This window comes from Equus quagga, chromosome 14 (genome assembly GCF_021613505.1).
Source record: "Equus quagga isolate Etosha38 chromosome 14, UCLA_HA_Equagga_1.0, whole genome shotgun sequence".
NCBI classification, from domain to species: Eukaryota; Metazoa; Chordata; class Mammalia; order Perissodactyla; family Equidae; genus Equus; species Equus quagga.
This window is the reverse complement of record NC_060280.1, coordinates 10,866,603-10,888,717: the sequence shown is the minus strand read 5'-3', so window position 1 is coordinate 10,888,717 and position 22,115 is coordinate 10,866,603. Positions and strand designations below refer to the sequence as shown.

Genomic DNA, 22,115 nt, shown 5'->3' with positions numbered 1-22,115 from the left:
AAGTGCCCCATTTCCGATTTCCTGCTGGGAGCTCCGGGACGCTCCCTTGTACATTTAAGCTTCCCGGAAGTCCTGCAGTTAAGACACATACGTAAGGTTGTTGAAGATGCTGAACTTTGTTTCCCATCCCTTCATTTTGGGAAACTAGCTCTAGGAATTCACAGTTTTCCAGGCGCCTTCATATGTAGTGTCCCACCTGAGTTTCAAAACAACCCTGAGAGGTAAGTGATCGTACCCGTTGTACAGAAGAGGCGCTGAGGCGTGGAGAGGTTTATAACTTGCCCCTGGTGACAGAGCTATTTAAACACTGTCTATGATTGCGTGACCCGAGAAACAATTTAGTTATAGTAGCAGCGATCATTAAAACCAAAACAAACAAAAAAACTAGCAAAAAAAAAAAAAAAAAAGCCCTACTAAATGGGAATGGCACCTGTTTGTCAAACCCTTCCCGTGGAGCACATCTACATTATTTATTGATCTCAGGCTCACATTAGGGGTATGATGTCACCACACAGAGAGGTGGAACGGCACAGGTTCAGAATGTGGATTCTGTAGCTAAACGGAGTTCAAATCCAGGTGATGTCTGTGACTGTGGGCAGGGGATTTAAGCTTTCTGTACCTCTTTTCCCTTCTGTAAAATGTCACTTTCAAGCCTATATCCTAAGGTTACTACGATGATCCCATGAGATATTACATGCAACTTCTCAGAATGGTACTTAGCACGTAGAGGATTTATTTATGAAAGTATTAGTTATTGTTGCTGCTGTGGTTTTTGTTAATAGTATTATGTAAACTCTACTTGTCTTGAGAACCCATGGAGAGGTATTTAGATAGGAGCCAATAGGTCTAAGACCTAGCTTGGCCCTCTCATTAAGCAGCTGTGCAACTTTGGACAGCTCACTTAACCTCTCTGCGCTTCAGTGTCCTCCTCAGAAAATATGCCATCCAGCTTACAGTTCACAGAATGGTTCTAAGAACAACCACCTGGGTCACTGATGGGAAAGTGCTTTGATAAACATAAAACCAGGTCATCGTGAATTCTTGAGGTCCTCAACTACAGCATGCCCAGGGAGGAAGCTGTGGAAAGGGGCTGGCTCTGGAGAACCTGTCTACGAGGTCTGCTCTAGGAGCTGAGAATGCCCAGCAGGGCCGAGGCCGTCTGCTCAATGGCAGCAGTAATTATGACCAGTGTAATTTCAGGGGCCTGCATGGAAGCCAAAGGCGAGTCATTAGCAGTACGGGGAGTTTTCCTTTGCTAAACAATGGCATCCTCGTTCTGGGATTTCCCAGGTTGTCCTCTGTTGACTCAGCATCTCAGACATCTGTTTCCCTTCATCTTGTGCCCCGTGTCCCCAACCCTCCCCGCAGTGGCACTCGTCACAGGCACCCTCTCCTGGGCTGGGGGAAGGAGGAGCCCTCCGAGTGGAGTGTGTACACTGCTGGGTGTCTGCATGTGTGCGTGCACGTGTGTGCGTGTACAAGCAATCTTCCGTGACATCAGGATGTCCAACAAAAGTGGAATCTGTTTACCTACCGCTTTTGTTCTAAAGGAAAAGTCTCCATCAGGGAATAATTTTTAGCCCACTTCGAGGGTATTTGTGTTCCTTTAATCACTCAATCGTGTAACTTTTCGGTGAAAAGCGACAGCATCCTCCACAGCACAAGTTTCTTAGGGAGGCGCTCCGTTCCTCAGCGGTTCCTGGGAAGCGTAGCCCACAGCCCCTTGGGAAAGCGGCTGCCTCTGAAATGGCTAACCTTAACCCCGGCACGACGAAAGCCAAACCACACCCCCTCTCCCCAACTGAACCACAACCGCCCGAAACAAAACAAACCAGCGCAACCCAGGGAGGGCTGGAGGGCAGCTCCCTCCCAAGCTCTTCTCTGAATCATTCAGACACAAAACCAGAACAGAGGACAAAAATTAAAAACCACTGAACTTTTCTAAGTGCTTCGACAATAGCTAGCTATATTCCTACGCCCACAGTTCTGTGGCAGAATTTTTTTAACTTGTTTTTTTTTTTTTGGCCTTAACCAGTTTGATTTCACCTTACGTGAACCCCTAGCCTAAGCCACTTCCAAAAAACGTCTGCAGGTCCCCACATCCTGACCCCTCCCTGGGTCAGAGCCCACGGTGCAGCTCCTGGAAGGGCGGGGGGGGGGGGGGGGGGGCGGGCAACGTGGAGGCCCTTCAAAGCAGGGTCAGAGGTCGCCCAAAGATTGCACAATTTCAACCCTTATCTGCCTCATTGAGGGGGTGGGAGGTTGAGGAGGCTGGAGGTGGAGCCCTTAGGCCTGGGATGTTGAATAGAGCAAATAAATACCAGGGGCACCTGGCAACCCTGGGACTCGAGGGAAGCGTGGCAGCCTCCGGGATGTGTCCTGGATTGCTTGGGGCCTGTCTGGCTGCTTTGTCTAAGACAAAAACCTCTCACCCCGGAGCTGTAGTTATTCTTTAATTCTTCATGCATTCATCCTGAAACTTCTTTCTTAGCCTAAACTCCTGTTTGGCAGTGTTTGGGGGCTATAGAGAGAAATAAGACGCAATCCTCCCTGGCCAAAAGCTCTTCCGTCTAGTGATATTTAAAAGGAAATGTCAACTCTCCAGACTGCCAGCAAACAAGTGAATCTGTAGCCCGGGGAGGTCACCGCGGACTCGATTTCTTCCTGAGGCTGCCCAAGGTGCCATCTTGCCCAGCGTTGCCAGCCTCCCAATTCGGCTGGGTTTGTTTTCAACACATTTTACACGCTACAGTGGAAGAAGCTCTATACAGGGGACCCCGGTTCTTCTGGAAAAGTGTGGGGGGTAGAGGGGGCCTGGATGACCTTTAAGCCCCCTACAGTCTTGACATTCTTAATATATTAATTCTGTTTAATAATACCAGTGATAAGCCCAGCACTATTTTGGGTGTACAAAGATGGATAAGCTGTTCCTAAGCATTTTATTATCCAGTGGTAATAATATTAATATCAGTAACACCCATAACAGCAAATGAGATGTGCCCACCCCAACTACAAGAGGAGATGGGCTATTAGAAAGGCAGTCTGGAAGAGAGAAACGAAGTCCTGGGGGCCACAGTGGAGGGTATAAGTAGCTCCAACCAGTGGAGGGATCTCAGAGAAGTTCACAAACAAAGTTAATTTTGCTCTGGGTCCGGAAAGATCAACACGATATCATTTGGCAGAGAATGGAAGGAAAAGCACTTCCATGCTGAGGGCACAGCCTAGGCAAAGGCACGGAGGGTGACTGTGCGCCTGCTCTGGCCTGGACTGGCCTAGTCCAGGATAGTGAACCACCCACAGGGACACTGGGAGGGGCGATGGGAGACAGTGCTCCACCCAGAATTCTCTGCCACCACCTGACCCTCCTCACTGGAAGGAAGAAAGTGAATTGCCTGGAGACCCAGAAAGTGACAAATTAAACCCTATTCAGGGAACACATGAAAGGCAGTGGCATTTGGTATATGCACTGAGGAGATGCCTTTACATAATTCTTTATCTCTAGAGAAAAAAAGGGGGTGGAGGGTGGGAAAGAAATTCTTGGCTAGCCCAGCCCAGCCCAACGCTTTCCGGGGGCATATTCATTCATTTGTGGGCTTGTCAGTGTGACATTGCATCTGCCCTCCTGAAAGTCATACATCTTACTTTCAAACCCTCCGGTCGCCTTGGACCCCCTGCAGACCCTGGTGTTCCTGGGCTGACCTTTTGGCAGGGGGCTCACTCTGCTCCGAGGCTGGGGGAGGGAAGATGGCACCTCCTGTGCTCAGGCCCCGGTGTTGCTGGCTTTTGACAAGACTCCTCCAGGAAGTCTTCTCCAGGAAGGATTTTAGTGCTTTTCTTACATTTGACTCTCAAGTCCTGAAAAGCCTGCCAACCGTGTCCTTCCACGAGCCTTTTATTTCAACTTTGATGCATCTTCCTCCAGATCCAAGATCTGGGTGGGAAGGAGACTTCGAGTCAGTCTTAAAGCCACCTGCAAAACTGTCTGCTCACAGGTTGTCTTCATTATCCCAGGGACAGCATTTCTGGGATTTCGTTTCCTGTATGGAGCACGACAGTAACATGGACACTGCAGACAGGGCAGGCGGACCGGCCTGAGCCATGCCCCAGTTTGGCAGCTGCTGAGCTGGTTAAACAGAGCCGATCGCTCTCCCCCTCTGAGCCTTTATCTGCAAAATGGGGAAAATGACCTATCTTAGCATTGCTGTAAGTGATGAGTAAATGAAAGGTGCCCTGTTCCATGCTTAATAAATAGCTGCTAATATGGCTAGGATTTTCATTTGACAGATGATGCTAAACACTTCTATGGAATTTTACTATTCCAGCCAAGGTATCTGGGGAAAAAATAATGTCAAGCTCTCCAGCTTGTTCCCTCCCTCTGGGTGGCACACTGCTTCTGGTCTTCCCTCTGCCATCCTCGTACCATGTAGAGGCTGACATCCCCCACCATCAGCCTCCCGCGTGGGTGGAAAGGCTTCAGCCCACATTTGGCGCAGTCTAGAAGAGCCCATTTTGTCCGACGTTCCCCTGGCCGGCCCCCACAGTGTCTGCACTTTTCCCCATTAGTCACTGCTTTGGCTGAAAGAGTGGAAGACCCCTGTTAAACTGAAATACGTTATCTGGGAAACACATTAAGCCATTAACATCTGGACACAAATTAGTTTGTCAGACGGGCCGGGCTGCAGAATTTAGGAGTGAGGAGGAACTTTGCAGATCATCAGTCCACGGCCGAGGGGAGAGGTCCGTGGATGAGCAGGTCTTTGGGGTGTCAGGCCTCAGACCCTGCTTTCTGGCCCGAGTCTCCCCCCTCTTCATTCAGGAGATATTTATCACGTGCCTCCTGTAGCTGAGCAAGTGCTGAAAATTCAGAGGAGTAGAGGAGCAGAGCAGACAGACATGGGAATAAGCAAGTGCTGAGTGACGTGGGACAGACCTCTCGGATGCTGGGGATGGAAAGGTCTGGAAGAGAGGACACTGCCAGCAAAGGGCAGATCCAACCTCTGGGGGTCAGCATCACCAGGGGTTGCTCAGTACTAGGACCTAGTACCATGAGAGTACAAGAGAGGTCACACTCCTGGAGCCGGGCTAAGCCAGGGCTGGGGAGTGTCACTGCCTGCAAGGCTCAGGCTGAATTGTCATGCCGAGGGGATGGATCAGGAGGCCATGAGCTGAAAAAGAGGCCAATAGCTGGAAGGAGCCAGACCACACTTCAGGGCAGAGCTTCACAAGCATTGTTCCCACCAGCCTTGGCCCATGTGCTCAATACAGGCTGATCTCTTTCCCTTAATTCACATCAAAGGCCTTGGTGGAAGATGACAGAAACGGGAGGAAGGAGGAGAAAGGCGCCGGAAGAGGCAGTGTGGCGAAGGGGAAATCGCTCTCCAAGGTGTGGGAGGTTGGAAGGAGCCACTTCTGTCTCTGCAAACCTGCAGGGTCCTGACACCTGCCTGGGGAAACTCACACCCTTACCCCTCGGGGCCGCCCACTGCATCAGTGGACCACTGGGGACATCAGTCCTCTTCCATACACCTCCCCTTATTCAGGTTGTCCTTCTCCACCCCCTGCATGAGTCCAGCAGCCTCTAAACTGGTGTGCCTCCCTCCTCCAGCCTCCACCTTTTCAAAGCCGTCTTCTTGCTGTTACTAAGACGTCCACCTAAAACGGGAACTCGGTCAAATCACTCCCCTGGTTCATAAGAATTAAGAGTAGAATCCCCTTTGCAGGGACCCAGCCTGCCCCAGCCTAGCAAGTCACCCATTTCCTGCCCCTTGATCTCCACCCTCTGACCACACGGAACCGGCTCTGCCTTGTCACACCTCTCCGCCCTTGCACGCGTTCTTCCACCTGCCTGGGATGCATCCCTTTTGTCCAGCCTACCTTTATCCTTCCAGATGCAGGTCAGTGTCTCCTTTGTGGAGCTCTTCCAAGTTTCCCAGTCTTGTTCACAGCTTTTTTCTTTATGGCCCAGCTGTACACGGCACAGCTCTCTTTTGTAGCACCTGTCACATTACCTTGCACCTGTTAGGGTACGTGTCCATCTTCTACTAGACTGTGTGTGTACATGGTAGGGGCACACACGCACACATCAGAGAGGGACTCCTCTCTGACCTCAATACCCAGCACAGAACCGGGTAAAGGCATTGCTGTAGATGCTCAAGGAGCGTTTGCTAAATGAGCTAGCACACCTGTGGCTAGCACACCTGCGTGAGGTTTTTTTATTTTTTTGAGGAGGATCAGCCCTGAGCTAACTGCTGCCAATCCTCCCCTTTTTGCTGAGGAAGACCGGCCCTCAGCTAACATCCATGCCCATCTTCCTCTACTTTTTTATATGTGGGACGCCTACCACAGCATGGCATGCCAAGTGGTGTCATGTCTGCATCCGGGATCCATACCGGGGAACCCTGGGCCGCCAAGAAGCAGAACGTGCGAACTTAACCGCTGTGCCACCAGGCCAGCCCCCTGTGTGAGGTTTGAAAGGCAAGGCCGCAGGATTTCTTCCCTCTCTAGCCCTCCCCCGCCCCCATTCCTCTTGGCACCATGAGTGGTGTTTTCCATCTTTGACCTGCAAAGATTTTGATGGGGAACTAATTGCTCATCCAGTGACTTCCTGGAGATGTGCAGTTTTTAATGTTTTGGGTATCCTAGAGAATGTGATAAGCTGGTAGATCCTTCCCCCCAAGGGGCTGGCCCCGTGGCCGAGTGGTTAAGTTCGCGCGCTCCGCTGCAGGCGGCCCAGTGTTTCGTCGGTTCGAATCCTGGGCGCGGACATGGCACTGCTCGTCAGACCACGCTGAGGCAGCGTCCCACATGCCACAACTAGAGGAACCCACAACGAAGAATACACAACTATGTACTGGGGGACTTTGGGGAGAAAAAGGAAAAAATAAAATCTTAAAAAAAAAAAAGAAAAAAAAATGCACAAACACCCTGTCTCAGCATTTTCACACAGCCGGGAGGCTTCTGGCCTCCACATCCTCCCACCCAGCTCCAAGGACCCCTGGCTTAAAGCAGCTGCAGCAGAGAGCTTGTGTTTTCTTCTCCTGGCCAATAAGATTCTGTCAGTTTTATTTTCAGGAAAAAAAAGTTATTTTAGAATCTGTTTTCCAAATACATAAGATAACTTAATATGGAATATGGTTTTTCAAATGACATATGCTGTTCCCTCTCTGTGTTCCCCTAGGATGTTCCCTTCCCTCGAGGCAGCAAATATCGGTGCCTGTGTTTCATTCTCCAGAAGTAAGTGTGGAGGTGTACGTAAAAGGGTCACTCAGTCTAGGGCAGGGCCCCAGGCAGGATGTAGGATGTGCTGCCTGGGTCTGGCTCAGTCCCGGATAGAGAGGAAGCTGTGAGAACTTAGAGTAGGACATTGTCAACAGACTTGCATTCTTTCATTTGGGAAACATTTTCTGAGTTCCCACTGTGTGCCACACACTGTTCCAGGCACTTGGGGACACCGTGGAGGGACAAAACAGACAAGGTTCCTGCTTTCGTGGAGTTTATAGCCTAATGGGATGAGGCAAAAAAATAAACAAGAATACAAGTTAGCTAAGGTCACACAGTGAGCAGAAAAAGGGAGGAATGGGATAGAAGAGTGTGGGAAGAAGGTCACTAGGTTAAAAGTCAAAAGTCCTTCTGAGGAGGTCACATTAAAATGAGACCATGGGCTGGTCTGGGTGGAACGGTGATCCAGGGAAAGGGACTGTCAGGTGCAAAGGCCCTGGGGTGGGAAGGATTTCCATGTGCCTGAGGATAAGAAAGAAGCTAGAGTGCTGGAGCACAGTAGGCAGGGGAGACGGTGGGAGATGAAGTTGTAGGCCAGAGAAAAGAGTTGGGATTTTTCAACCATGAAGACAAACCAAATCCTGAAAGGAGGGCAACATTTTGATCTAATTGACATGTTTTAAAGATTATTTTTTAAAAATTAGGACTCATTTTATCACCTCTCCTCATTTTGAACAGTTTTGACTACTGAAGTGAATGTGTAATAAGGCAGTTCCGTGAGTTGTCATCGTCCTAGCTCTCTATCAGCAGTGGGGAGCCAGGATTTCCATCCCAAGATGTCAGCCCAAATATGATGCAAGCCCCGAGGTCTGGGTGGCCAGTGCCATCTTGCCTTGGGGAGCCGAAGGAATCCTGAGACTTTTCAGGATTCTGAAGGTCCCCTGGAGGGTCACTGCTAGCTTAAGGGGATGCTGGACCCAGGCCAAGGGTTGGGCAGGAAGGTGATCAGGTGCCCAGCCCCCAAACTCTCAGAGGAAAGCACAGGATGAAGGGGGCAGGCCCCTAGAGAGAGCCTGTGGCAGGCGGGGGAGGCAGAAGAGGAAACAAAGCGCACACAGCCTCTTGCCCTATCTGCCTGCTCCTCCCTTGAGGGCCACGGGTGTCCTTTCTGTGTTGGCAGCAGCCAGGTGTGTTTGAAAACACTTGAGCCCGGTCCTTCACGTAGCAGGAAATAAATGTTGCTAGGGGAGCGGCGTGTGGGGTGGGGCGGGGTGCAGGTGGAGGTGGAGGCGATGTGCATCCATCCCACAGTCACTAATCCCAGCTGTTGGGGGCGGGGGCCCGAGTGGCTACCGCCAGACAACTTGGGTGAGTTCGTGCAGAAAGAAAAGACATGCAAAAAGACGGAGCTGAGCACGCGTGGGGAGAGGCGCGGGCTGTGTCTGGGCTAAGGACCGAGAGGACCCGGGGAGCCACAGCCAGCGCTCCGGCAGCCCCCCCATCACACCCCTCCATCACTATCTAAGGCTGCCCTGCCTCCCCGAAAGAGTTAAGTACCTCCCCCTCCGGCCATCGCTGCCCCTTCCCTCCCCCCTGCCCACCCCGCGATGGCGAACCGGCCCATTGAAGCGCCGGGGGCCCCGCGGGGCGGCCCGCGGGCCGGCGAGGGGCGGGGAGCCTGCCACCCGGACCCCCCCGCCGCGGCCCCAGCGGCCTGCGCGCTGCGAGGCGCGGGCGCTCGGACGCAGGGGGAGTTGTTTGATTTGGCGGAGGCGGGGACGCCGGCGGGGAGCGAGCGAGCGAGCGAGCGGGGCACGAGAGCCGGACTCCTGGTCGGGTCCCCGCGCGCGCACCGGCGGCCCGGGCCGGGGGCGGAGGAGAGGCGGCCGCGGGCGCCCGGGATGCCCGAGGGGCCGGGCCGAGACGACGACTCGGGACGGGACGGCCGGACCTGCCGGGCGCGCGGGCAGGTGCTTCGGCCCCCTCCCCTTTTCTCTCCCCGCTCCCTCCTCGCCCTGAAGTAAGATGAGCGTGATGCTGTGGCGCTGGGAACAGAATAACACCACCATGAAGCTGGTAAGAGGGCACTGCACACCTCAGTCTCCCGGCGCTGCTCTACTTTTTACCCCCCACCCCACCCCCATCCTCATCAGGAATTGTCTCCGGTGATGGAAAGCCCCTGAAATGCATTCCGTACTTGGTATTTCCCTTATTGTTTGGAAGATAGATTTCAGGGTTTTTTTTAAGCAGGAAAGTCAATGTGTGTATGTGTGTGTGAGCGATTGAAGGGGGGTGGGAATACGCTGCGTTATCCCCCGGCCCCTTCCACCTCCGAATTCCCGGGGCTCTCTTGGGGCGCCCTCGCTGGGGATCGTCTCCTGCGAGTAGGTCTGCGCTCTCCCGGCGGGTCCGGTCGGCGTGGTCCGCACCCCCCCTCCCCGCCCCCATTGTGTTTTGATAGGGTGGGATGAACGCTGCTGTTAATCTCTGTTGCGGTTTGGCTTGTTTGCGGAAAAAAGCGTCAGCCCAGCTTGAGTACGCACGGAGTCTTGCTCTCCCGCCTCTCACAATGGCTTAGTTTTCTTTCAAGCTCGCAAGAACCATCTAGGCTGCAGGTACTTTTTCCCTCCTCCGTTTTCAAAAATAACCGCCCATCACTCCTGGGAGGGCTGAGGAGAGCGCCGTTTTCCTCTCTGCCGCAGGAAGCCTGAGTTGCTTCCACATCCGAAGAAAATATGGTCGCAAGGCTCCTCCCCGGGTTTTGCTTTTCTGATTTGTCTTTTATCTGATGGTTTCAGCTGGCGAGGACCCTAATTCCCCATCGAAGTCAGCCAGCTGTGGCCAAGTCGCTTACCCCTTTGGGTGTCGGTTTCCTCCTCGGTAAAATGGGGCAAGTTCTCACCTTGTAGTGCTGGTGGGAGAATAAGAAACCATATTTATAGATTTCCTGGCACATAATAAGGACTCAATAAGGAATAGTTATTATTAATAAACTGGAATTCTTACTGGGATGAGTTCTTGAAAGATGCTCCCCCCCCCCAAAAAAAAAAAAATCGCAGCAGCTGCATGGGATACTAAGATGCTAAATCAACCTAAGCTGGTTCTTTATATAATGAACTTATTTGTTGGAAAAATGGCACCTTGCTTTTCATACTTCTTGTGTTATGTTTGGCCTGTCTAACTTTAAGCTACTTTTTTACAACGTCGTTTAATGTGCTGTAACATTAGCAGACGTTATGCACCTTTGCTGCACTATGTCAGGACTCCAGTTCCCTAATCCTTTCCTGGAATCTTTCTCCAGCCAGACTTGTGGGAGAGCCCAGAGTTTCACGCATTTTCTCTGTAAGCTACACCTGAGATGCCACTCCAAGATGCAGCAGAGGAAAGTTGGGCCTTGGTCTGGACTGGATAGTGTCCGGCTGCCAGACCTAAATGCTTTTAAGAAAGAAAGAACAATTATTTGCCAGGCAGGGAAAACATGGAGCATCCCTGGGGATGGTGTCCAGAGCTTGGTGGCAGGTGGCCATGGCAAAAGCTGGGATGGCTTCCCTGCTCCACGATACTGCCCTTTTGGCTTATGGAGGGAGCATTCCCCAACGTGGGTCAAAGGTCAGCTTTTATTGGGTCTGTCTGGATCTTTAGACCCAGTCGCACTTTTCAAGTTAACTGTGAGGACCACCCAAGGTAGTTGAGGTCCACTGGGGTATCCCCCACCAGGTGGGGGAGGGGCTGGAGGCGCTCAGACAACCTGGAAGCGCTGGGGGAGGCAGCACTTTCTGTCCTCATGCACCCACTCCTCCCAGACCCCAGGCAGGAAACGGTGATGGCTGCCTTGACATTCAGAGAGCCTCTGCTATCCTCAAGGATGGGCCTCAGCTTCTCTGCCGAATCCTAGAAACCACCGAGACATCGTTAGTTGACACATCATTAGTTTGCTTGTTGTTTCACCTTTTCCTGATTGACTGATTGATGGTTGGTGGTTGTGCACTTTCTCTGTGCAGAACCCAGTTGTGGTGGGAGGCTGCACTTGTTGTGAAAGGCTTTGCTCTCAGGTAATTCTTGGTTTCAAGTCCAGCCTTGGTGCTTACTAATCTCCAAATCAATTTTCCTCCTTCCCCAGGTTGTGAAAGAATGAAATGAGAATGTAGGAACAGGACCCAGCACAGAGTCTGAAACATGGTGTCTGTTAAATGGGAACAACTCTTGTTATTTTTCTTTTCTTTAAAGGTGGATAAGACACAGTCTCTGACCCCACTCTCCCTTGTGCTGTTGGATGAGTGGTTTATTCTCCTAATAAGCTGGGGGAAAGCAAACCTTTCTTACCTTTGAATCATTAGCGGCCCTCAGTAGGAAGGAGCTCTCTGGGAACATCTTGGAGGTCAATTGTGTGTGAATAACTATCCCAGAATGGGCCTGGGGCCAGAGGTGGGCGCCTGAACTTTTATCACTGATGCAGTTCAATAATCATGAAGTCACTTAACCCACAGCTTGAAAATTCACTGTTCTGATTGAAGAGTGGAACCAAAGGTTTTGCTTCGTGTTCTATTTTAAGGCTAATTGAATCAAAATAAGGCCAAGAGTAATTAGAGGCAAAACTTGCATCTTTACGTGTTATCTCTGCAGGGGAATGTCAGAAATGCACCTGCCCACCTAGGGTAGAAGGCAGGAGCTGGTAAATCCTGCTTCTATCCAAATCCCATCCGGCAGGGTCACGGGGCCTTTAATGAAAGTGACAGAAGACAGCTGCTCAGGCCAAATGCCCACTGGAGAGGGCTAAGCTTGGGGCACAGCCCAGAGTGTGATGTGGGTGGTTCTCACATCCTCATCACCCCCCAGTTCCCTTTTTTTAAAATTCTTTCAGCCTGGGCAGGGTAAGGAGAAGCAATGAGGCCACTTCTGGAGCGCTTTTGTCCTCTGAAGAGTGGCAGAGCCAAAGAATAGGGGGCGAAAAGGCACAGAGAGAGGCCACCCTTGCAGCCCGTCCTTGGGCACAGAGCCAGGTGCTCCAGCCAGAGGGACTTGCAGTCAGAGCTCTGTTCAGGAGCTACCGGCCCCGTGACCTGGGGCCAGGTGCACAGCCTCTTCCAGCCTTGGTTTCCCCATCTGTAAACGGGTGCCACAGCGCCTCACAGAGTTACTGTGAGAATTAGGGAAAAGTGTACATCAAGCTCTGAGCTCAGGGTCCAGCGATTAGTTGACAGGCATCGAATGGTCGCTCTGTGATTACAAGATGGTCCAGTAGTGTGTGCGTGGAGAAAAGACTCAACAGTAATGTTTCCAATGTTAAGTGGTCAGTTCTGGGAGGAGATTACCAGGGATTGTTTTTTGGTGTTTTTTTTTTTGGTCCATAATTTTCCTTATATTCCAAATTTTGTCAGTGATCGTACGTTACATTTATCATCAAGGAAAGATAAAACATATTGCTGTTAAGATAATCATATCAGTAGCTAGCATGTATTGGCCTTTACTTTGAGCTTTATTCCATTTCATCCTTGCCATAACTCTATGAAGTAGAAACTTATTATCCCCATTACTCAGATGAAGAAATTAAGACTCAGAGAGTGAAGTGACTTGCTTAAGATTCCGGAGCTAGTAACTGTAGACTCTCTACTTTGTCTGATGGCAAAGGTGTGCTCTGAACCTTTTTCTTAAGAAAAGCCTGGTGCCTCCTGGAGCAGCACGCCTTCTGTGAGCTAGATGTGGATGAGTGTGTGACATACAGGCTGTGCTCGTCGCCAGTGTTTCTCTCTGTGAGTTGCTACCCCCTCTTGTCCCCTTTGATCAGAGAGATGCTGTGAGTGAGGCGGAGGGGAAAAGGAACACAGTGAGTGGGGCTGGCTCGGGTCATCGCCCTTCAGTGTCCTAGAAGACACTTACGGTGCCCTTCCTCAGAATGAAGGAGAAAGTGGCTCTGAATGGAAAATAATTGAGAATAATGATGATGAGGGAAATGGGCCTCTGACCTTTGACCTTTCCCCAGAGCGGCATTGGTCAAAGACCCCCTGGGCCTGTCCACAGCCAGGCTAACAAGCAGATTAAAAGAGGTCAGTGGGTTAAAGGGCCCATCTGCCTTTCTGCAGTTAGATTCCTCCCTCCCAGAGGTGAGGATGCTATGGGTGCTGCAGAGCTCCTGAGCTCCCGGGTTCTCTGTTTAAAATACATTGGTTCCTTGGCTCTCCATTGCCTTTCTGTGCACAGACTACTTATCCTCTTAACGACTTCTGCTGTTTTCTGAAAAGCTTGTTGACCACTCACCTGAAGGTGCACCCCTCTTATGCTGGAAAATATCAGTAGTTTCCACTCTCAAGGATTTCTAGGGCTTTCTCCTGCTTTCCACTAATTGTAACTGGCATAGATTTTACTATCTCCAAGTATCTGCATGATCGATTTACAATCATGTTCCTTTTTTGTTAATTCCAAAAATCTCAAGGGCAAGAACTTCCATCCTCTCTTGGAGAAACCAGGTTGAAATACACAGGAATGTTTTCACATGTATTTGTCCTACGGGTAATGATATACTTTTCAGAGTTGAAACCGAAGCAGGTAAGGAAGGCTTTGACTCTGGTTAATTACTAGGAAAATAAAGACTCGAATATCAGGAAGGAGGAAAGAAAAACTCTGAAATTAGTGACTTCCTTCGGATGACATTCTGAGGAACACATTTTCCTCCATTTTTGTGTTAATACGTATAGAGATTTATAATTGGTCCCTGCAAGGTAACCTGGCAGTGCTCACGTTACTTAAGCAACTGTTTTTGTGTGGAGCCAGCAAAAAGGAATGTCTTTTTGGTTTTGTTTCTGGCTTCTGTCATACAATGCCAACCACCCAGAAGGTATGTGATTCAGCTTTTCTTCAGGGCCTCTAGGCCTCCAGAATGTGTGGACCAGCCTGCCGTCATCCATCCAGCTCCGAGCATAGGGATCCTGGCTGGGTGACACAGGGGCTCTTCCCAAGGGTTGTTCTTTTTGACTCAGATGTTGCAGATGTGCTGGCTCTGCTGTCATAGGAGTAGCAGCCAGGGAGTTGGAGAGGCCGTGAAAGAGCCAGACCTGAACCACCACTGAGAATGGGCAATGGGGTGAGGGGTTAGAATGAGTTGAAAGATATCATTTAAACAGGGTAACAAGGGGGTGTGACAGAGATATTTGGGAAGGCTGAGAGGTAGGAAAGGCTTGTCCTTGCCACCAAAGGTGCTAACTACATCTGGTCAGAGGACTGTGGTGTGGGACAGAGGTGAGCACCTGCATTATATGTTATCTTTGTCAGAGTGAGAGAAGGGCTGTGTGCTCACAGGGAACATGCTAGGACCCGAAGCACAAACAAATTATGGGAAGGGAGGTGCTTTAAACAGGGATTTACCAGCTCAAGTACGTGACCTGGGCGTGAGGTGCCTGCAGAGGGTCCTGGTGAGCCTTGGTCCCCAGTTGTAGCTCCTGCCAACTTCTCTGGCATTGGTACGGTGTGAAGTTTCAGGAATGGAGACTGTAGACTAAGTCATTTCTGGTCAGAAACCTTTTGTGGATTCCTGCTTCCTAGGGGATGAAGTCCGATTCCTCCAGGCATTCAAGGCCCTCCAGATGACAGCCGCATTTTAAGTCTTACTCTGCAGGCTTGCACACACAAGCTGTTCGTTCCGGTCAGCGTGGTCAGCCCTGTAAGTTTCCGCTTTTGCCGCTCCCTGGGCCTAAATGCTTCTTCCACCTGCCCATATACCATCCCATCTTCCAAAGCTCGGATCAAGTCCCCTTTCCTCTAAGAAGCTCTGCCTGACCACACCGCCTCCTGAGATCTCTGACAGGCAGTAGTGCCAGCCCGCCTTTGACCCCATGTTGCCTTAAATCCTGAACTGCTTGTGTCTGTGCTGTGTCTCTGGTCCCAGACTTAGAGTAGTGACTAGGAGCATAGACGGTCAGCCTCAGTTCCCTCCCGGCTCTGCCACCAACTCTCTGTGTGCCCTTAGGAGAGTGTTACTCCATCTCTCTGAGGCTCAGTTTCTTCATCTGTAAAATCACGGTGATAACTCTTCCACATTTGGGCTTGTTGGGGTTGTTTGATAAAATATGGTGTCTTTGGAGGAGCCCCCAGTACGTAGTAAATGCTCATTAAATGTTAGCTATTGTCACCATGATGATGATGCATTCAGTCACTCCACAGATCTTTATGAAACATTTACTACATGCTGGGGCATACACTAGTAAACAAAAAGAACTTTTTGCCTGTATATTTTAGTGAAGGAAACATGGTAAGCAAAATATATATTGCTTTTTTATGGTGATGAATGCTATGGAGAAGAATATAGCAGGTAAGAAGGCTAGGGAGTCTGGGAGTGGTCGCTCTTTGATGTGGGGTGGTTAAGGAGGGCTTCATCGCAAATGGGTGTGTAATAATCATAATTTTCATTATTGTCACTCCTCAGGGAGGCATTATAAGTAGGTGACTGTATAATTTATTATCCAAGCCAGGACACTCCTGAGAGCGAAGGGGGTGCTTTTCGTAACTGCACTGGGATACGGGTGTCGGCCAGTCCCGTCCTGGGCGGGTGAGATGCTTTCATGCTTACACTTGGCTTTTCCACGTAGAGAGATTGGCTACAGCAGAGTCTGGTGTCAGACAGCCCTGAGTTATTCAGATCCTGGGTTCTGCCACCTTCCAGCCGTGAGATCTTGGGCGAATCATTTAGTCTCTTTGCACCTCAGTTCCCTCATCTGTTATGCATCCCTAGTAGGGATTTTCTGAGAATTCAGTGAGATAATGCAAGTAAAGCATTCAGTGCAGGACCCGATACCTCATAAGCAGTCAATAAAAATTCGTTACCATCATCCTCATCAGAGCAAGGTTAGAAATTGTTCTTTTTCTTATCTCTCGCTGTGCCTGGGCAGGGTTTAAGGATATGCAAGGTGGAGTAATTAATATTAGGGTTGGAAATGTAGCTGAGCAGTGGACTTGGAATGAGCTGGCTTGATCTGCCAAGTAGTTGCTCTTCCATCCATACTTATAGAATGTAGGAATCACGCAGTGTTTGAACGCTGGACTCAATGGTTGGATGGGGGACGTCATGCCAGGGCAGCCACAGGAAGATTTGGATGGTAGAGTCCAGGAATAACAATCTTGGAATGTTAGTCCAGGAAGGGTCCCCATGCCTAGTGGCCCCCAACGATCCATTTCACAATGGCGGAAGCAGGGACCTAGAGAGATGAAATGACTTGCCCAAGGCCTCATGGCCTGTGACCAGTTTTAATGCATCTGCCATTACTCCTCCTGCAAAGATTACAAAGAGCAAGAAGAGAACACTTAGAATTCCACCTGGAAAAGCCATGTTTCTTTGGAAACGGACCGCAGATGACGTAATCCTGCCGTATCCCATTACCCGGGACTTGGCTAATCTTTGTACAAAACTTGTTTTGGTGAAACTTGAGCCTGGAGAAGCCAACTAAAGTATATTACTTTCTCACTGTTGAATGCCTCCTAGACTTGGGCTCACATTTAATCTAAAGAGTAAGGTGATATTTCCTGAGATAGCAGTGAGTTCATGTTTTGAAATTAAATGAACTGAGTTTATTGCCTTGGTTGGCTTGCTTCTTTTAGGTGCTAACTGCAGTAGTAAATGTTCTCTCCACGGAGTAACGTCTGGCTGCTGTGTGGGGAAGAGTGGAGAGCTGTAGACACCATAGTTTTCAGTACTTAGTAGCTGTCTCATTGCCTCTCTTGTCAGGCCTATTCCAGATTGATCTATATTTTGGTTTAAGGGGGCCCTTACCTGAATAAATAAATTTCTGACCCAGGACAGTTTGGGGACAACTAGGTTTGTTTTACATTATGTTTCCTGGGTACATGCTGCATGCTGTCTGCCCTCTCTTGTTCCCAGGATGCTTATTACTCAGCGAAGAATGGCTGCACACCTACCTCACATAATTAAGGAGGAGAAAAATTCTATTCATGGACCTTGTTGGACAGCAGGTTGGTCAAAAAAGAAAAAGAACATGTATGTAATCAGATAGTGCTAGGAATTCGGAGTTTGGGGCATTGTTCTTTTCACGTGATTCCTGGAAGCGTTCTGTACTGTAAGAATGTGGAGACTGGTATACAACTGAAGTGGACTTCTTCAAGGAGACAGCTGGAGTTTCAAGGCCATAGATGGTGCAGTTCCAAGATGTTTCAGCTGCTCAGCCCTATTTATCATGTCTCCACGGTAGCCATGTGGATAAAGAACCCCCTTTCCCGTGTCACCTCTTACTTTTGGCTTACCTTGCCTCTCTGCAGACACCTACTGCAGGATAAACCCTGGGAGGGCAGCGGTCCAGTCTCCCTCATGTTCCCCAGACCCAATGCAGCACCTGGCACACGCCGCATGTTCAATTAATGGGGCCACTAGAAAGTCACCATTCTGATTTTTCAACATAATGCACAGTGGAGTCACACGAAGTGTGGGGTTGTTTGTGGTAAGGTTAATGAAATGACTGGAGTGAATCCAAGCTGAAGCTGGCAGGGGTTCTTGTGTCTCTGTGGGTTCAGATTAGTCTTGGTCCAGGCTAGTCTTCAGTTCCTGCCCAGTAGAATCCCTCCAGATTCGTTGTTAGTTGAGGGTTTTGGGATTCTGTAGCTGCTTGGGGTGGCCAAGACACTGGTAGTTATTCCAGGAGTTTTCCAGTGTGACGGCTTCTGGGTGCTTCCCAAGGCAGATTGAGCCGGGAATACGAGGGATGTGAAGATCACCTCACACCTCCCAAGGGGGTGGTCATTTCCCCATCTCGCCTCCCATCCCCTCTACCCTTCTTCACACACACGCAAGATAAGACCTTTACCTACCCTCTGGAGAATGGGGCTCGGGACTGAGGTTGGGAACAAACTACCAGGCCCTATATATTGAAATTTAAGTTATCTTGAAGCCCAGTTCTCTCTGGGTTTTCCTTCGTGTCCCAGGCTGGGAGTTGATGGGTTCTGGGGCTCAGCTCACTGAGGCAGAGTTCGTTCCCCTCGTGCTCTATGTGAGGCGTAGCTGTGCTTTGAGAGCAGAGGGGTGGGAGTCTGATGAAGACCTTTTTCTTCTGATGTTTAGTGTCACATTTGGAAGAAGAGAAGCTGCAGCCCGTGTGGCCAGTCCCTCTGAATTTCCGTGGCCTCAGGCTGTCAGTTCAGTAGTGTTTTTATAGTTGCTCCAGGTTGTGAACATTTTGTGTGTCCCAGCTGCTGTGTTCCATTCTGGGGAATGCAAAGATGATGGAGATGTCATAGCTTCCTCCCTGGGTTTGTATTTTGGCGGGACTCTGTAGATACAGTAAGCAATGGCTGAGGCAGTGGCGGGGAAAGGCATTCTTTGGGTAGGAGTGCCGTCGTGGAGGTGAGGTGGCAGGGCCAGCCAGCTGATTGTCAGTGGCCAGCAGAGAAGACGGAGTTTAAAGATTCCTGAGGCTTTTAGCCTGGGACACCTGGACTATAGCACTGTCACTGAGAGAAATCAGTGTCAGGAGGAGGAGCAGGGTGGAGAGAGGGGAACGAGACATGACGGCTTAGTTTGGTAGTGCCATATTGGAGGTTATAGGTATCACTTTTCAAGTTTTATTGAATACATATCTAAACTGTGGCCAAAACTATGCAGGGGGATGTGAACGCAGCGTAAGTCAAGACTGTGCCCTCATCCCTTCTCCCTTCCTAGGCACAGAGACAAGTGGCCTTTATTAGCCTAGTAATAAAACTTTTTGGTAAGTACCTTTTAACTTCTCAAATCCAGGACTTCTGACGAGTTGTGAAGAACATGACTCAGGCCTGAGTCCAAAGGAAGACTTCCTGCCTTCTCTCCCAGGAATTGGCCGTAGGGTGGACATAACATGACTGACCACCTGGACTCCCAGGCTGAGACTAAATAGAGAGAGAAAGAGGGCCAGAGGTGCCTGTGTCCCAGAAGTAAAGGAAACGGCACAGAGCCCGATTCCTGCCTTTAAACACAGTCATCCCACCCGCCAGTAAACTGGGGCCCCTTGGAATACTGATCTCTGCCAGGTCAGATTAGACACAGCATCTCCTGTGGTTGTGGAGAAGGCAGGCCAGCAATACTGATGGTGCTTCCTTCTTTTGGGAATCTAAGTGGGATCTTGGATAAAGGGAGAAGGGCAGAATTTCTATTCATCCTCACCATACTTTCCTGCCATTAGACTCTTAACAGGCCAGCTGGGGAGGCCAGACTAACAGGGGGAAGAAGCTTCGACAAATTATCCGGCAAGAACCGTGTGCCAGCCACTAGCATGCATGGGAAAACTTTGTGCTGGCAAGCTGTGGTCTGAAGCAGGACCTAGTAATCATCCAGAGACTGTAGATTAAGTGCTGTAGGAGATCAGAGGGAGGCAGCCTGTAGAGCGCATTGATTTTAGAAATAAAAAGAACTTGGCCCAAATCATTGCGGCCTTGGGCAAGTTACTTAAACTCATCTGAGCTTTGGTCTTTTTGTTTTTTTTGTTTTTTGAATTTTATTGAGGTCACATTGGTTTATAGCAGCATGTACATTTCAGGTGTACATCATTATATTTCGACTTCTGTATAGATTGCATTGTGTTCACCACCAAAAGTCTAGTCCGTCCGTCACCATACGTATGTTGAGCTTTGGTTTCTGTGTCTGGAAGATTGGTGGAGTCTTTTCCTCCCAGGGCTGTCAGAATTCTTAAAGAGATATGTGTGTGACAACATGGTGGCATACCTAGAGAGGTGCCAGCACACAGCAGGGGCTGGAAAAGTAAGACTCCTCTGAATTCAGATACAGCAAAGATGGGTCTCCTTAGGGAAGCCTTGACATCCTAGGACTTGGAGCTGGCCTTGAAGGATAGGTAGAATTTGGGGTGGGAGAAAGGAAAGGATGTGAATAGGGTGAATGGTAAGTGTAAAGACTCCCATTCTCTTGATTCTAGAAATTTCTTTCATAAGTTAGCTAGCAGGAGAGAGGATCCTGAGTAGGACCACCGGCTTCTCCCAGCCCAGAGAGAGAGGACTTACCCTCTGCTCCTCGAAGAAGCCTGCGTGCCAGTCCCACTTTCTACTTTCTCCATTCTGAGCAGTATAGTTCCAAGGACAATTTCACATGAATATTTCAAATTTAATATGTGCCAGATGTGGTGCTGGGTAACCCCTCAAACTGTCATCCCTCCTCACTCTTCCCACATCTGTGAGCCAGACTTCTTAACCTTGGTGCTATTGACACTTGAGGCCAGGTAAGTGTGTGTTGTTGGGGCTGCCTTGTGCATTGTAGGATGTTTAGCAGCATCCCTGGCTTCTACTACTGTAGAATGTTTAGGAGCAACCCCCGGTCGTGACAATCAATGACATTCAATGATGTCTCCATAAATTTCCAGATGTCCCCTAGGGGGCAGAATCACCGCTGACTGACAAGCACTGCAGTAAATGGTCCTGCCCTTTACCAGCTGCTCAGGTCAGAGCTTGAGGCGTCATCCTAGGTTCTTCCTCTTTCTACACTCCTTCAGTCCAATGGGAAGTTGCTCTGTTTGAACCTCCCCAGGAGATCTAAAATCCCGCCACTTCTCTTTCTCACAGACAGGACACCATCCTCTTTTGCTCAGAGAACTACAGTAGTCTCCTAACTAGACTCTGTAGTTTCACTGTTGTCCGCTTCTCCTCCATTCTCCATACAGCACCAGGTGGTGTCAACGTAGAAATGGCACCACTTCACTCTCCTGCTTCGAGTACATTGCAGTGGCTTTGCCTTGCACAAAGAGTAGAATCAAGCTCCTCGCCGTGGCTTGAAGACCCTGAACCATCGACTCTCATGTGTACCTCCTTCAGTTGCTCACCAGGCTCCGGGTGTACCATCCTGCCCTGAACGCAACAAGTTCCCACCTGGGGAAGTTTGCCTGTGGGAACCCCTTGACCTGATGCTCTTCCCCCCACTTTTTTGCATGACTGGCTCTTTCTCGTCCTTTAGGACTCAACCTAAATGAGGCTCCTTCCTAGAGACCTTCCCTATCCCATGTATCTCCCGTAGCTCTCCCCTTCAGAATCTCAGTCTCTTGTTTTTTCCTTCATAACACCGATCGCAGTTAGTGACAGGCCATCTCCTTCATCAGATTTCTGGCCTCTGTGAAGGCAAGAATCATGCTGGGTTGCTTTTAACCCTGTCTCCACTATCAGGCACAAGAGAGATGCTCGATAAATTTGTGTTGACTAAGTAAATCAATTAATCTTATCATCCTTCTTGAGGAAGAGAGGTGCCATGACTCTAGTTTAAAATTGGTCATCGCAGGGGGCTGGCCCCGTGGCCGAGTGGTTAAGTTCGTGCGCTCCACTACGGTGGCCCAGGGTTTCGCTGGTTTGGATCCTGGGCGTGGACATGGCACCGCTCATCAGGCCACGTTGAGGCGGCGTCCCACATGCCATAACTAGAAGGACCCACAGCTAAAATATACAACTATGTACTGGGGGAATTTGGGGAGAAAAAGCAGAAAGGAAAAAAAAAAGAAAGAAAAAAAGATTGGCAACAGTTGTTAGCTCAGGTGCCAATCTTTAAAAAAAAAAATAGTTATTGCAGACCTCTGGAATTAGATTTCCAATAAAATAACCAATATAGCAGTTTTCTTCTTTGAACCTCTCAGGACTATTAGCACATTGCCTAAGAAAGAGTAGCCTTCTTGTGTAGTAAGAATTTATGTAATAAATATTATATGAGTGCCTAATGATTAAAATAAACAGATTTTAAGCAAGTAGTTGAAATCCCAAGATGGTTCTTTGACCTTCTCAAACCTTAAAGGGAAAGTTTGATCCTCCCCGCCCTCCGCCTGGCCCCACATCTAAGACATTGATGCTATTTTCAGCTATTATTATTATATAGTTTTTAGAAGTAACTGGAATGTACAAATGGCATACTGCCTGGCCCATAGTAGATGTTTAATACATGTTTG

The 22,115-nt window shown here is 49.5% G+C and overlaps 1 protein-coding gene across 6 annotated transcripts in view; it reads left to right on the top strand.

The window, feature by feature from the left end:
- Window positions 1-22,115, top strand: part of NAV2 (neuron navigator 2) — a 390,162-nt gene that overhangs the window by 55,646 nt on the left and 312,401 nt on the right. Inside the window, exon 1 of one of the 6 annotated variants that reach the window (XM_046685994.1) lies at window positions 9,012-9,294. The exons of the other annotated variants lie outside the window; for them this stretch is intronic. Within the exon in view, the coding sequence (XP_046541950.1) occupies window positions 9,244-9,294 (51 nt within the window). The 5' untranslated portion in view covers window positions 9,012-9,243. Of the gene's footprint in view, window positions 1-9,011; window positions 9,295-22,115 lie in introns of those variants that run through there. 6 annotated transcript variants of the gene reach the window in all.